The sequence below is a fragment of the Mycteria americana genome, chromosome 2 (assembly GCF_035582795.1).
Source record: "Mycteria americana isolate JAX WOST 10 ecotype Jacksonville Zoo and Gardens chromosome 2, USCA_MyAme_1.0, whole genome shotgun sequence".
Taxonomy (NCBI): Eukaryota; Metazoa; Chordata; class Aves; order Ciconiiformes; family Ciconiidae; genus Mycteria; species Mycteria americana.
In genome coordinates this window covers 117130768-117146282 of record NC_134366.1, presented here as the reverse complement: position 1 = coordinate 117146282, position 15515 = coordinate 117130768, and the positions used below count along the sequence as shown (strand labels likewise).

General features: G+C 41.2%; 1 protein-coding gene across 1 annotated transcript in view; it reads right to left on the bottom strand.

The window, feature by feature from the left end:
• Window positions 1-597: 597 nt before the first annotated feature.
• SPIRE1 (spire type actin nucleation factor 1) overlaps window positions 598-15515 on the bottom strand; it is a 133970-nt gene continuing 119052 nt past the window's right edge. Inside the window, exons 11-16 of the mRNA XM_075494332.1 lie at window positions 15098-15240; window positions 8838-8975; window positions 7243-7313; window positions 6464-6491; window positions 6237-6373; window positions 598-5362 (exon numbers count right to left, since the gene is read on the bottom strand). Coding sequence (XP_075350447.1) covers window positions 5110-5362; window positions 6237-6373; window positions 6464-6491; window positions 7243-7313; window positions 8838-8975; window positions 15098-15240 — 770 coding nt within the window. The 3' untranslated portion in view covers window positions 598-5109. The remainder of the gene's footprint in view (window positions 5363-6236; window positions 6374-6463; window positions 6492-7242; window positions 7314-8837; window positions 8976-15097; window positions 15241-15515) is intronic.

The window sequence follows — 15515 nt, the reverse complement described above, 5'->3', positions numbered from 1 at the left end:
CACACCTGGAAGTGGTGCTCATTGCTTTCAGGTACCAAAAGCTGATGGAAGACTTGCTGTGCAGGATCCTATCAGCTCTGACACTGAGCACTCATCTCTATCAGCACCTCTCAAAATTCTTGAAGCAGTTATAACCACTTTGGAGTCCTTGGTTTTGTGGATGGGGAGCCTGGGGCACGGAGAGGCCTCACCGCTTGCGCCAGGTAAACTGAGCAACAAGAGCAGCTCTGGGATTTCTCACTGTCAAGCCGAGAACGCAGGGAGGGCCATGGGCTCCCTCTGCTCTGGGCTGCCAGAGCTTGTGGGCGCCGCTCAGCGCCTACCCCTCGTACACGGTAGCTGGCACCAGCTCTCCCAGCAGGAGGGGACTGCGGTGCTGGACTCGATCAAGCTGCCATGAGGACAATGCTCATGAACTTACGCTTACGTGTCAGGAGATGGGTTCTGTGTCTCTGTGTATCAGATCAGGCTGAGCTAATGCCCCTCTCTGGTTGTTTTCTACCAGGGAGTTTTGGTGAATAGTAACTGCAGGTACCCAAAAAATGTGAAACACAGTAGTAAAAATCAGACAGAACCAACAAAACAGATCTTTATAGCTGGAATCAATATACATAAACATTCTCAGATTGGCCCTAAGATACACACATACAAAAGAGGAAATAAACCAGAGCAGCTCCAAGTTATCAACATGGAAATACTATAAAATTTTATGGTAACATTAACATAATCCATATGCCGTAGCACCAGAGCGTACAGTCGCAGCACCTTTCCCTCATGCCTGTGTGCTGTCACTTTCACAGATGAGACTGAGCTCGTAAGACATATTCCTAAAAGATGTACAGAGCTGCAGGATGAGGTAAAGCGTGAAGGTAGCAACCAGGAGTCTAAAGTTGGAGCTTTTAAATTAGTTTTAACCTATACAGCATGCAGCCAGTAACTAACCATGGAAGCTGATGCTGAACTTGCCTGGGGAAAAAGGGGAGCTTGAAAGAAAAGAGAGAACAACATAACAGTTGTGACAAAAATGTTCTCTCCGCTTCTGGTTTAAAAACTAAACCCAGTCATTCAAAAACCTCTCCAGAAGACTGCCAGCATTTATTTCTCTCCCAAAGATGAGGGATGGAGATTTCCCAAAGCCTGTACTACATGCAGGACAAGCGCACCTCAGCTACAGACCATCAGTGTTGGAAGTAGCAACACGTTGGTAACAGAAGGATTGTCTCGAAATGATGACTAGGTGCTGATCACATCACTGGGGTTACACAAGCAGTTTTATTGCTATTCTGAGAGTACTTCGACATGTTTCCGTCCCTTCGTGCAGCCCAGCCAGTGTTCAGCTGTTATTCAATCATTTTCAGTAACAGTTCTTTGCCAAAAGAAACATCTGACTGATCTTACAAAACTATAAAAGCATGAAAAAGAAAAGGAGAGAGACAGAACCTTTAAATCAGCTTCCACATGAATAATTAACACAGACAAGGGCTATAATGGCAAGGCATTTTATTTTCACCAGGTAACACCCCTCCCTGTATAAAGGAAGTAATGGGGAAAGGGGGAAAAAACCAACAAACCCCCAAAGCACTACTGTCACCGTGAACTTGTGAAAGGTCAGGTTTGAGAGCTGCAGCAAAGGCCTGCTCGCTGCCTCCATCGCCGCCGTGAGGCAGAGCTGGTTTTGAATTCTCCACAACCAGGTTCACATACAAACCAACAAGACCGATGCTGCCAGTGGTGTTTTTAACTCCTTGGGTCTCCTATGATATATTTAAACAGACCTCAGGCATATTAATAAAGCTAAAAAAAAAAATCAGAAGATTTTAAAAATTCATGGAAGGGAGCTCACTGTGCTAGTCCCACATTCTTTTCAGCAGTGGTGCACTCTAAAATGCCTATGGAGTGCAAAATATATTAGGGGGCTGAAAGCGTTAACTCTAATAAAGATAATAGCCAACACACATATAAATAAGACTCATTTCCTTTTTAAAACATCATGGGAAAGTCAATTCCCATTGCATGATTGATGGAGACTTCCTAAATATTAATAAATATATTACACATATTTACAAGATTCTGATTTCATCCTCTGACGCTAATGTGAAGTTCAGACCGTAAATAGGACATGCTGGGCAGCACCGCGGGGTGCGCAGGCAAATGGCTGCAGTGGATTTGGGATGCTAGCGCAAGCAGCGAGATGGAAAGCTAAAAATAGCCCACTCCGCAGAGATCCAGGCAACAGAGCTCCTTCAGGCTTTGCGTGACAAACCAACCCACTGCTTTTTTTTTTTTGTGGAATGAAATGCCAGGATAATGTGGAGCAACTGTGGCAGAGGGGAAGGCATGGGAGGGAAGGGGAGAGGCAGCCCTCCCGCACCACGTTTTCTGCAGGCTGCCACAGCGTGTGTCAGCAGCCGGGAGGGTTTTTTTCCCAGGAAAAAGGGAGGTTATCCAGGCCCTGCCCCACGGCAGCTCTGCGTGAGCAACATGGAGCAGTTTGTAGAACCACCGCGTTGTTGTTCGGTACTTGCACCCTGCCCAGCGCAGCAGAGCCTGGCCCGAGCCAAGGGCTGCTGGGCATCCCGGGAAGGCGAAGGCCGGATCGCGAGGGTCTGCTGCTTCCCCAGAGCCGCCCCAGACACTGCCACGGTGGAGGGGGTCACAGGCATGCCGTGAGGGACTCATTTCGCTTTGCACACTCAGGATTTACTTAGTCCTTGAACCTGCCTGCTCTGCAACGTCCTAAATCCCTCTCAAAGAGGAAAATAAACACGCTGGATACCCTGCACCTCAGTGGCTTGAGGGTGCCAGGGAAGAGGACTGCGAGCAGAGGACTGAGCGATTGTAATGTGTGGCTGGGGCACTTCCAGGAGAAAATGAGAACAACAGGGGAGATGCAAAGTAAGATATCATGCATTTCTTTCAGTCTAGTTTTCCTGATGCACTGTGCAGCAAACACACGGCCTGGTTTTGGCACAGAAACAAGAAAAAGTGCTGATGTGACTGAGATCAGGCAACCCTCCCAGCAACAGCAGACCTTCCAAATCAGCCGGTCTGTGCTGCTCACCTCCGGCACTCCTACGTCCTTATCCCACGCCAGTACTCCAGGTGCTTTAACATGCAAGACCCTTTTCCAGAGGTACCCCGAGGAGAGGGCCATGACAGCTGACCTTACACGGGACAGCTAAGAGGGAGAGCTAGCCTTGAGCCCTGCTTTTCCTGTTCGCGTTGGTTCAGAAAAAATTAAAAACATTATTTCAATAAGCTCTGCCTATGCAAAAATTTTCATTTTCCAAGGGGGCGTTTAAAGAAAAATAAGGATGGATGAGTCCCTGGGAAGGTTTAAGGAGACTTTTGCATGTGCTTTTCAAATCAACTTAAAACATATTATATGAGTGGCTGCTCCAAAGGCTGCAATGTAACATGCAAATACACTTTGAAGGGGAAGCCTTGTTCCCCTGGGCAGCAGGAGGCAGCCCGCAGTGGGACTGCAGCCCAGCTACCGCATGGGAGCCAACCAGCCCTGGTGCCCCGCGGCCTCGGCACCGTGCCTTACCAGGGCTGGCGGGGCAGTCTGCCTTCTCTTGGGCTTTTCAATGCACGAGATTTGGACAGGAGAATCTGTTTTGATTAATACATCTTTAAAATCATGTTACAGAAATCCAGTCCCAGCTACTTTGGAGCAGTTCTGAGGTATCTCTCATTAATCCGAAGTATAGAAATGTTAATAAATAGATCTGAAACTTTTCTGCTATGTCATTCTACAATACACTGCTATATAGATATTAAATATGCCTCAGGGTAGTAAAAAATTTATGAAAAAGTTACAGTAGTTGATTTTCAAGTATTAATAACTTGGCTATGTTAGCTTGTTTTTAAATACCAAAATGATCTGGCCCCAAACTATTGACTGCACTCTGGCTATGTTTGAATTAAAAAAAAAGTCTTTTGAATATAAAAAAAAGTGCAAAAAAGCATGAGATGTCAGTTAACGTTGTAACGTTGTTGGAACTTCTAAACAACCAGTCTAGCACTCTTTCATGAGTGAATTAAAAAGGGAAAAAGAATGAAAAAAAGAAAAAAAGAGAGAGATTGCTCCCAATCTGAGACAGCACTGTCCCAAATTTCAGCAGAACACGAATTTTTACAGCCAAGTTATAAACCCCAGAAAAAATGGGGTTATCAGTGGATACGCTGTCAGACATAACTATAGCAGTATTTGTGTGCTCCATTATAATACAAATGTACACCTTACCCACCGTTTTCTCTGAGTAACCATGAGAACAACTTTACAGGTATTCAGTTAAAAGTAGAAGCCTCCCTTATTTCCCATCCTCCCCATAAACTGTACAACTCTGTCTACTACTAAAATTCACTGCTTCTAGTAGTCATCATCATACATTCAAGATAGAAAGTAAACTACTAAAACCTGCTCAGGAGACACTGAGAAGTACACTAAGGCTTAAAAAGTACAGCAGCTCAGGGGAATGGCCAACCACACGGGCGAAGAGCTTCGTCGTGTATTTTGCCCTAGGACACAGACATCGTCAAGTCCCGTGCTGAACCCTGATCTCAGAGCAACCAAAACAGTTCAAAGAAAGATGGTTTTGACCACAGTCGCTCACACTCGGTGTCTGGTGTGCGATACAACCCTCTGCTGTTTCAACTGGGACGTGAGCATTACTAAGGTGGTAATGCCAATATGACTTACTGTTTGCTGCTGTGCTAACACTGACACTTTGTTAGATTTGGTTCTCCATTAAATGTATGTTTTCAGCTCATCTCCTGAAAAATGATTCAAAGCATGGTTAAAAAAAAATTGAAAGCAAGAAAAGGCTTTCTAGTTTCAACACACACATACAAAAGAGGCAACAATTTCAAACTATTGATTTTCTTCTTCTAGCGTGAGCAGCTGACCCGTTGCGTATCATTCTGCACAGATCTAAACATAGCGTTCTGCATCTCTGGGAACCATTGGAGTAGGAAATCCTGTGATCTAATGCAAATTCAAGCCAGTCAAGTGAAACAAAGCAACGGAATGATAATCCAGTTTCAGTGACCTTGCTCATGGATGATGACCTCATGAAGACAAAAGCAAAGAAAAAGGCACAAGGCTCAGATCTCATTGATAGTCCTTTCAGAGGGGCAGTATTCAGAGGTTCCTGGTGACGACACGTAGAAGGACTGCGTTTTCCTTTTTAACCTGGCTCGCTTGTTGGCCAGAGATAGGCTGCGCCGGCTTGAATTGATGATTTCTGAAATAAATTTCTTGCAGTCCACGCACACCTCCATCGTGCTCCAGTCCTCCATTAATTCTTTGGGAAACTCTTCATGTGACCTATCCACAGATTTGGACCTTGAGGTCAACCTGAAAGGCAAAAGAGCAGGACCTGTCACATTATTTAGCAGCATGGCAGCGGGCCCCAAGAGACGCCTTCAGGAAACAGCACATCAGAACGGTCTTGATTCAAATCTTCCTTTCTCCTGCCCCAAAAATGACACCAGGAGACCAAACACTGGAGAGGACAGCTTCTGCCTGGTTCAGCAAGGTTGCAGAGTCACTAACTGAGGGCATGTGTACCATTTACCTTGACAAAAACAACCTTCCTAATAACTATAAACAGATGATGTGTTTGGCTAATTTGACACAGCATCATAGCACTAGTGATTTATGCAGAGGGTTTATACTGTAGATCCCCTCGAAAAGAAGCACTTCTTTTATGTTTAATTTCTCGGATTAACTTTGCCAACCATCTCTGTATAAGATATAAAACCAGTAGATAACTTCATAATGTCAAAGTGAAAAAAAGAGGTGAAAATAAGAATTAGAAAAATTAGGAAAAAAAAAAAAGATAAACCTGTGCAAGACATCACTGAATTCCCATTCAGTGAGTGATTCTAGACTGTGAGATTTATCTCTGGAGAGTCTATTCACACCAGAAAAAGAGATGCTGAGGATATTTTTGCAGAGGTGCTACAGAAATACAGTTGTCCCAGACTCATGTTAGTTTTCACCTGTAATGTGAAAAAGGTTTAAGACACGCTGTTCGTATTGCTATTTCTGTAAATCAAAGCAACGAGTGGAAGAGACGTGGATTTTCAGGCTTCAGAAAAGTTACTACAAGCATTAGAGACATTGACAACTACAGAACAGGTAGACAGTAATTAATGACTGATAACTCAAGAGGAAACAGTTAGGAAGCATTTCCAATAGACACATGTGAGCCAGGGTTGTTTCTCACCTGGACATGCTCCGCAGCGATCGGTGGTGACTGGTAGAGGGTTTCTCTGGCCTCATAAAACTTTCTCCTCTCTGCAAGGTTGAAGGTCCCAGCGAGAAGATGGGGAGAGTAGAATATGGCTTTGATGGCAACCGCATCTGTTGTGAGAATAGCAGAAGGAACACGCAGTATCATTACAAAGCTTATAGCTTTTTAGAAAGGGTCTAACCATAAGTTAGTTTACTTACTTTCTTGCAACACTGCGAGCATACAGGCCTGCGTAAGAAAGCAAGAGCATGAATCACTTCATTGGGCAAAATTACATTTAAATCAAGAATAAGAGATGTTTCCAGGAGTTAGAATCCTCCCCCATCCTTCCCTTAAACAAACATTTTTATTTTTAAAGCTTCTTCAATGTAATAACTTCAATCAGAACATGAAGCCAAAAGCAAGGAGAAATGCTAAACAAGAACTACAGCTAAATTAAAAAATAGGAAAAAGAAAAAAGGAATAGCTGTTTTTCCTCTAAAGAAACCTCCTTTGGTAAGTGACACAATAAATTAGTGATTCCATACATCTCCAGACTTATTGTCTCACTGTTCAACTTAAAATTTTTTATTTTGCCTGCAAATTATTCCTTTTCCCTTCTCCACCCACCAATAATCCAAAAATAATACAAAAGGTAAATTGCCTTGAAATGTTTTCTGCAACAACAGAGACTATGGAAGTGTTGATTGGGGAGTTTCAATAAATTCCATCGCACTCTCCCATAAGCATAAAAGAACAAATGAGTGTTTCTCTCACTTTTAGCCTACTTTTAGCCACTTTTAGCCTTTTAGTTTCAGTCCAAAGAAGCAATTCTGTCACTTAGGAAGGATCTGGTTTTGCATAATTTTTTTTAACCTCGACTGTTACAGAAACAAAAATCAACACTATGCAGCGGAAACATTTGGGGGTTTCTAACGTATAAATCAGTATTTTCCCCTCTGAAACGGTACTCACTTATTAAAAGATATTAAATATTTACCTCTTACAGAACTGACAAGTGTAAGACCAGGTAAAGAAAGAAAACCTTCTTGTTCGACAGCAAAAGCAGAGCTAAAAGAAGAACAGAGTCCACAATGTTAGGCAAGTCCCACACAATAATGGCTTAATCTATCAGTTCCCATCAATGAGACCACAGTTGCAGTACTACATCCAGTTCTGGGGTCCATACTTCTAAGATGATATTGAAAAGAATGGCCCAGAATTGTATCTCTATATATTTAGAAATACTCCTTGAATTTGTTACCTAAATTAAATACTTGCGAGTTAATTATTAACTTATTTTTACTCCTCCCTCACTGATGTTTATATCATTACTACGCAAAAAAGCAATGGGAAAGTAAGAGTAACAGCAGGAAGGAAGGGTAACTGTTACAACACAAGAACAAATGGGTATAAATTCAGCCATGAATACATTTAGGCTGGAAATTGTTCCTAACCATCTGGGTCAGGTTCTAGGACACAAAGTTTTTGCCTCTGATAACATTTGATGATTTTCTTCCAATCCTATGTTCTTGAAAACTAGAGGAGGTGCAGGAAAGAGCTATTATAACAATCTTACTTGAGGAAAACCTGCTTTATAGTGGAATAATAAATCCCATCTATTCAGTTTTTTCAGAGGAGGTAGGGATCACAGCTTAAGAACATTTCTAGGAAGAAAAGGCATTGAACAATGAGAAGTTTTGCAGTCAGACAAAAGATGACATACTGAGATCCAAAGACTCAGGTGATGCTAGATAGATTTGTTTAGAAATAAAAGTGAACAATTTTAATAGTGGGGTAAATTAATTAAAGCATCAACTTGAGATTTGATAAAAGCTCATTACTAAGCTTTATATATCATGATGATATGCAACAGTGAATCTAATGAATGACATTTTAAGATTCTTGTCCCTCTGCCTTAAATGTATTAAATCTTTAAATTAAATCTGCATACTAGACACGGGTAGGCCTGTAGGTAAAATACACTGTGAAGTCAAAATAAACTTGCTGGGGGTGTTCAAGAAGCACAAGTCAAAAGTGGGAGAAAAGGACACTGCTTCTACTGGTAAATACCAATTCCCAATCTGCAGTTTACTGAAAAAAAGTGTTAGTTAATGGGTTCTCTAATATTAAACCTCCTTCTGGGGTCACGTGTTGTCTGACTTCTCTGAAGGCTTTCATTCCCTCTTTGCTTGATAGCGAGGATTCGTATGAAAAACCTGTTGTAATTTCCTACTGCTAGCTGTAATTCTACTTTCTGGAATAGAAATGCTAAGCAATACTGCAGAAGGCATGGGGACAGAAATCACTTCAGTCAATGAAGTTTAAAACAGACACATACAGATACGCTCTAATAATTGCAAAGGCTACTGCATTTTTATAGACAATCTAAACAAATAAGGTATTTCCATGAAAAGTTTTGATGTTTCTGCACATAATTCAAGGAAGCTGACCCATATGGTATACATTTAGGGGGAGTTTGGTGGATATTCCTTCTTTTTCTCCAATACAGGGTAAGAAACAAATGTGTAAATGGGAGGCTTGTGTGACCGGCCTCCCTTAAGAAGCTTCGGAGGCTCACAGACCCAGCCCTACCTTTCCTTTCTTGAGAGCAGTGTAGACATCTTTATATTGCTGGTACTTTTCCAGCTCCGCCTTCACCAGCACCTGACGGATGTGCATGACTTCCTCCACCGTCAGAGCCAGACATTCCACCGGGTAACAGAACTCCTCCTGGAAGCCAAAAAAACTGTATTATTTCAAAGCCAAATGGCTTCTTCCAGACTTCAACCTAGACAACCAGCCACCTGGTTAGTAACTCCAGAAATAGAGGGTTTCTCCCTTCAAACTGGAATAGCACCGGCTCATTCATGGGCATCACATGAGTTTCAAACCATCGGAGACTGCGTAAGTGTGATCTAAATGGTCTGATGTTCAGCCTTCACAACAATGACAGTTTTCATCTTTCCTCCTCAAACCACTTGACTCTTCTCTCTGTTTGTCTTTTATTACGAGGATTTGTTTCAAGCCAATCGACGTTCAGTTTTGTAATTTGAAAGGGAAAAGGTAATTTGGCAGATGGTATTACTACTAAGTATATTGTTTGAAGACACGCAATTTCTCTGAGACTTTGTGGTGCCCAGAGTGGCCAAGGAAAGTTGTTAGTAGCCCATTCTAGCAGAAATTTTTATTCAGTGGTACCACATCTTGGTGCTCACATGATAAGAATCCCACCAAGACTACAAAAAGTTCCTGCAGTTCAGGCAGAGAAGTTCTCCTTTCTGCCCCAGGAAAGTAACAGCAGCAATTTAAGCTTTATAGAATAATCGTCAAATGTAAAGCAGGGGAACTGGTTACCCAGTGGTGCATTATTAATAGCAGAGACTCAAATAGAGACTAACACCACAACTTCACACTTATAAAATTTTGCGTCTGTTCTGTATTACAGCATTTAGGAGAATATTGAGTAGAGAACTCCTGAATTTGGTACCAGAGAATAAAAAGCACCAACCCAATTTGTAATCCAGCCTTGTAGTTGATTATACATTTCCAACAGAAAGACAGAAACCTCTGTGGGAACTCCCATCGCTTTATGCTTAGTGAACCTTTTCAGTCAGCCCAGAGGGGCTACTGTGCGGTAATGACAATGACATGTAATGCTCTCTGAATAAATGAAGGGAATTTCTCCTGCAAATACAAAGACGTGGCTGACAGTTTGGAGATCTCGTTTACAAATTGAAGTGATGAATCGGATTAGTAGTGAAATGCTCCATTTCCACGTACTCAGAGGTCTGCTCTGTCTTTCCATTAGATTAAAAAGAAAATCTTTCTACGTTGCAGACCTGGAAACATTAGCATTTAGGAACCACCACATTTTTAAAAACTGTTGTCTTACCTATCTAGAAAGGGAACACAAAGAAACTTCACTCTGTTTAAAGTACCCCACAAAAGACTAGAATTGAGTTAACTTTGTTAGATTTGCCAGCTAAACCTTTGGGGTATAGAATCTTTGGGGTATAGTTTTCTGGAAAGAACAAACTACGTCAAAAGCAACTGCAATTTGCTCTGAGGTGTAAAACTGCACAGCCAAAACAAAATAACTTCTGTTCCTTATGAGCAACTTTACAGCTCTCAGCGTTTCATTCTGGGTTCTTCCCATAGCAACTGCCTCGCTATGGAGAAAGCACGGCTGAAGGCTGGGGCGAGCCGGGAGAGGAAGTGGGTGGGAAAGCGTGATGCACACAATGCCAGCGAAACCCTCGATTCTGCATCGTGGGAGACTGAGAGAAACTGTCCAAGGTGAATGAGGCTGACTGAATGCTTGTAATCAATCAGAGCTTTAAGTCCCTTAGAAATACATTTCTTACTTGAAGCTCTTCCTTCCCCCTCATGAACGCCCATTCCTTTAATTTACAGAACGATGACGTCAGGGAATATTGCTCCTTTGAAGAAAGTCTGCGGATCTGCTATAGGTGTAGAGCAGGTACTAGGGGAATAGTGTGGGCCTGTTGTTGTACCAATTGAAAATGATTATCACTAAAGCAAATAGAATTAGCTAGCAGGCAACAGGGGAAACATAGAAAATGTTCACATGTTTAAATGCTAATGTTTTAATTCCAGAGGTTACACAAGGACAACAAAATGTTAATGCAACATTAAATGAAAGATAAATATTATGCTGATTTCAGAAAACGGCTTGATTTTTTTTTTCCCCTTTTTGGAATAGAAATAAGTACATGAGAAAATGTTTTGTTTCAACACTAGCTCTAAGGCATTGAAATTAATTAAAATTACACTAAGTGCTGACTAAACTTCATTAAACAATGATGCTTTGGAGTTATTGCTCAAACTTCCAACAATAATCTGCACCCAAGTTAGGCAGCTCCAAGTGAGAGAACTTCAGCTCTCTGCAACACTTGCATACAACAGAACATACTAAAGGCAAAATGTGGTTTGAATGGTCTTGATTTTCTGGAATTGTACTCAATACTCATTTCACTATTAAAGGCGAGTCAGTATTCTTATTTTTAAAGGGAAAAAAATCTTACTTAAAAATACTATTTTGAACTTGAAGTTTCCATGATCCGCATGAGAATTGGCTTAACACTTTGACTGTGCAATCTTATTATATACACCGTAATAGCTGAAGGTGTATATGTGTAATTTTTTTTACTCAGGAAAAGCAGGTAGTAAGAATTATATATCCATAATGTGGAATAAAGTGCTTTGTAGGTCATTCTCAGCATACACACACATAATAGGTCCTTATGACTAACACATTTTTACACTAATATATTCCTTGTAAAACTTCTCATTAAAGGATGTCACTAGGCATTCAAATGAGCTGCCCTGGTAAACTGCAATAGAACAAGTGCCAGACTGGTCTCTAAATTCTGCAATTCACAATTAGTCAAGCACTCTAAACTCTCATTGCTTTTGCAGACTAAAAGTTTCTAAGAAGTCAGCTGGATATCTCAACTATAAACTCTCCTGCAACAGGTTTCACACTTTCACTTATTGGTTGGGACAAGAAAAAGAAGGAAAAAATTAAATTATTCATGTTCAGTTCTATGTAGGGGTAAATGAATCAGTTTTTCTTTTCGGTGGATTTGCCTTCCCTAGTACATAGCTATTAGTTATTCTGCAAGTTCTGATACGTAAGTGTGCTGAGGACCAAAACCATATGTAGGTTTTCAAGTAAAAGAGATTGCAAATGCCCTTCCATTCTACATACTGTATCTTGTTAGAAACACAAAACCTTATTCTTTTCAACATAGTCCAAGGATTACAATAGTTTTGCTGGATTTTTGCTGCAGGATCTTCATGTGCTGTAACATTTAAGGTCTGTCCCATTGATAATCTTGTGATGTTGCATTTTTAGTTTGCTGTCCTTTCAGAACTGATTTCTTTTCCCCGTGAGGTGATTGAAGATACACAAATATCCTACACACACTGAAATCAATGTCAATCAGGTGCAATGTCCCAGCCTAAGCTTTAATTCTTGCCACAGCTTAGGAAGTGCTCCCCTAGGAGGGAACATGCTGGTGAAGGTGATTTCCAAAGCCAGCAAAAAGAGGCAAACCTTTGCGGATTTCCACCTGCTGGCAAAAGCTCTCTCACAGAGATAGTACATAGCCCCTGCCACCCCACACATGGCTGCTTCAACGGGATGAGAGCTGAGCAGAGAAGCTGTTTGCATAGTTGAAAAAAGTGGTCTGAAAGACATCCTTGGAAATAAACTGGTTATCCTAGGAACCTGAACAATAGATAGGAAGCAGAGAAGCAAATGCTGTGTATAAATGAAACCATTAGCTTTGGTCCTCTGGGTCATGAAAAAAAAAAAAAATTAAAAAAGCAAACAGACTACAAAGGCATCCATATGTACATCTTAGGGCACTGGCTTCATCTCACTGATTAAGCACCAAGTCAGCTCACTACAGCAAGCACACCACCAGGGCTGACCCCCCCAAAATCACTGAGCTGCCCTGCCTTTCCATGTAGCACTGGTAGGGTGACATATCAAAAGGACTGTGTTTGGCATTTTTCCAAGTTTGTTTCCCCTCCCCACCTACTTAGGTCTAACTCTGATGAGATGCCAGTTCACAAAACCATCGTTAGTATGCAAGACAGACCAGTTCCTTGCTAATCCTGCTAAAAGACTGTAGCAAACCCCTGCCTGTTTTCACTGGCATTGAGGGCTATTTATTGACGAGGTCTCTTTCACCTTGAAGAGAAACTGCGGTCACAGGAGCAGGTGATAAGAAATGAGACTCCATCAATCCTGGAGGAAGGGATGAAGAAGCGTGAAGTCAAATAAAAAGTAAATAATATTCTACACTTATTGAGAAGCGTTCACTCCAGGAATGGCAACGTTACATATGCAGCATCTGGCGCAGCTACTGAAAGAAGCTGGCATCTCTCCGGAGCAGGAAAGACTTGCAGTAAGCCAAAGCGTGGAACTGGGCCAGTGCCAGCATATCAGAAACCATCTACCAAAACTAAAAACAAAAGTGTTGTGCGAGTGTCTGTCACACCCTAGAGGGCACTATTGCCAAGTTAAAGAATTAGCTCTCTAGGCATCAAATAAAATAGGTGCTTATTAACAGAACATCATTTCACTACTGATTTTCCTTCTTTCTCACCTCATAGCCAAAACCAAGCTAGGTGACAGTGCTCTGAAGATTAAAAAAAAAACCCAACCCAAACACCCCCAAGCACAAAAGAAACTAGTAAAACTTTTCCCATGTGTTCCCACATTAGCCTGACTTATCTAATGTCTTTTTCTCCCTTTTTCCTTTAGTATTTTTAAGGGGGAGTGGAATAATTGAACTAGTTTTTCTGCAATGGTTTTCTTTTTTATATATCTTTCTAGGCATACGCCAGTGAACAGACTGACAGAAGGAAAATACATATGTGGTCAAAAAGTCCTGTTAAGAACTTGGTTGACCTATTTAAAATAATGGCCTCATATATAAGATTTTTAAGTTACATGATCCTCTCAAATACATGACATGAGATCAGTATTATGATGTAACATATTTAGATATACTAAAAGCGTAATGGAGAAAATGCCTCACTATAACATATAATGCTTTCTCCCCTCCTCCCTTTAAACAATATGTCTGTGAATGACTCTGGACCTATCAGAAAATAAAGCTTGTGCTTCCACATATAGTGAGTGCAGCAGGCGATGACAGGGCAGTCCACTTTATATGACAGTGTCTTCAAATGCATGCTGAAGGAACCCTCCAGCTCGGTTCTGGTGCAGTATGTTCTGCTCCAAGTTCACTTTGGCAGAAGAAGGCTACTTGTGTTGTGCATTTATCAACATGCTACTACCTGACCTTCACCTGGAATGAGAAACTACATTCTACTTGGAAGGATATAATAAACATAATCCAGCAGACCCTCTGAAAAGAAGAGGAGGAAGCAGGTTGTGGGAATATTTGGAGATTATTTTCTTGTTGCCCTTCAACTTCATCACCTAATAGGTTTGGTTCCTGGCCACCAAAAACACTCTTCAATGCCCATTAATACCACTGCACTACAAAACAGGGTGAGTGAATATTCCCTTCCTTTCAAAACTAGGATGTGTTTATCGATTTCTCTATTCACCAGCACCTCATGGGGCATACTTCGAACCCCTGCTAGCAGGAAAAGAGACAAGGAACATAGCCTGCATGAAATTACAAAGCACTAATCAGTATGTCAGCATAAAAGAATGAGGATTTCATACCCTTTGCTGTTTATACTCTGTTGGAAAACAGCTCTCAATTAAAGCTAATTGATCAAATGTACTGTACTTTCTTTTCAAGCAGTAATACAGGTTTTTGCCTCAGTAACTTCAACAAAGCAACATAGACAAACCTTGATTTGGATTACTGAAAGAGCTTTCACATGTATAAACATTACCACACAAGTTCTTAAGGTGGGAAGAAAAGAAACCATTCCGTTCATTCAGCCATTAACTAAAATACTTCCAAGAACTAAAAAAATCCCCCAAATCCCAAAATAGATCCACTGCTTTGGAATTGTCTCTATTCAAATGGAAAATCAGTAAGATGAAGTTCATCTGTTTCGGTAACATTCTGAAATAAAATCAAGGCACGTGGCTTTACTCAGAGTCCTAATCGAAGTGCAAATGTTTTCTGAGGCACCTGTACCTGGGATTTTGGATAAATATGCTAGAGAGACAAAGTTCAAATCTTGATTTCAAAACGTCTTTAGTAGCCAAGGGCTGTTTCTGAATTGAGTTTTCTTTGAGTCAAGTTCTAATCACACTGAAGCCAAGTTTTAATTTTCATTATACTCTTAGCATGCCTCTTTTTCTCTCTCCTACCACCCACTCCACTTACAAGTGATCTGGAGCTCTGTTTTGAAGGTGGTAGGAACTGTCTCACATTGGTTGGTGTTTCCTTTTCAATGGAGTGTCGTCTCTGAGGTGGCTGCCGTCTCTCAGGCTGTGGTGTAGATGATATGGGCAAGAACTTTGGAGGCACTAAAGATTCAACCAGTATAAAAAAAATAGGTCTTGTAAGACAGACTGTTGGATAACATCGCTCAGTACTTAAACCAGCCACTGATTTGCTAGAATTCCCACTATTGGTGGCTGAAGTTACACAACCATACTCAGAGCACCTTCAAGACAGGTATCACATTCATGACATTTTCCAGATTGAGAGAGTAGGAATACTCATAAAACTAGCAAATATAGGCATGCTACTGTCCAGTTACCATTGTATATAAATTCGGTGTTTCGGGGTATTGGCTTAT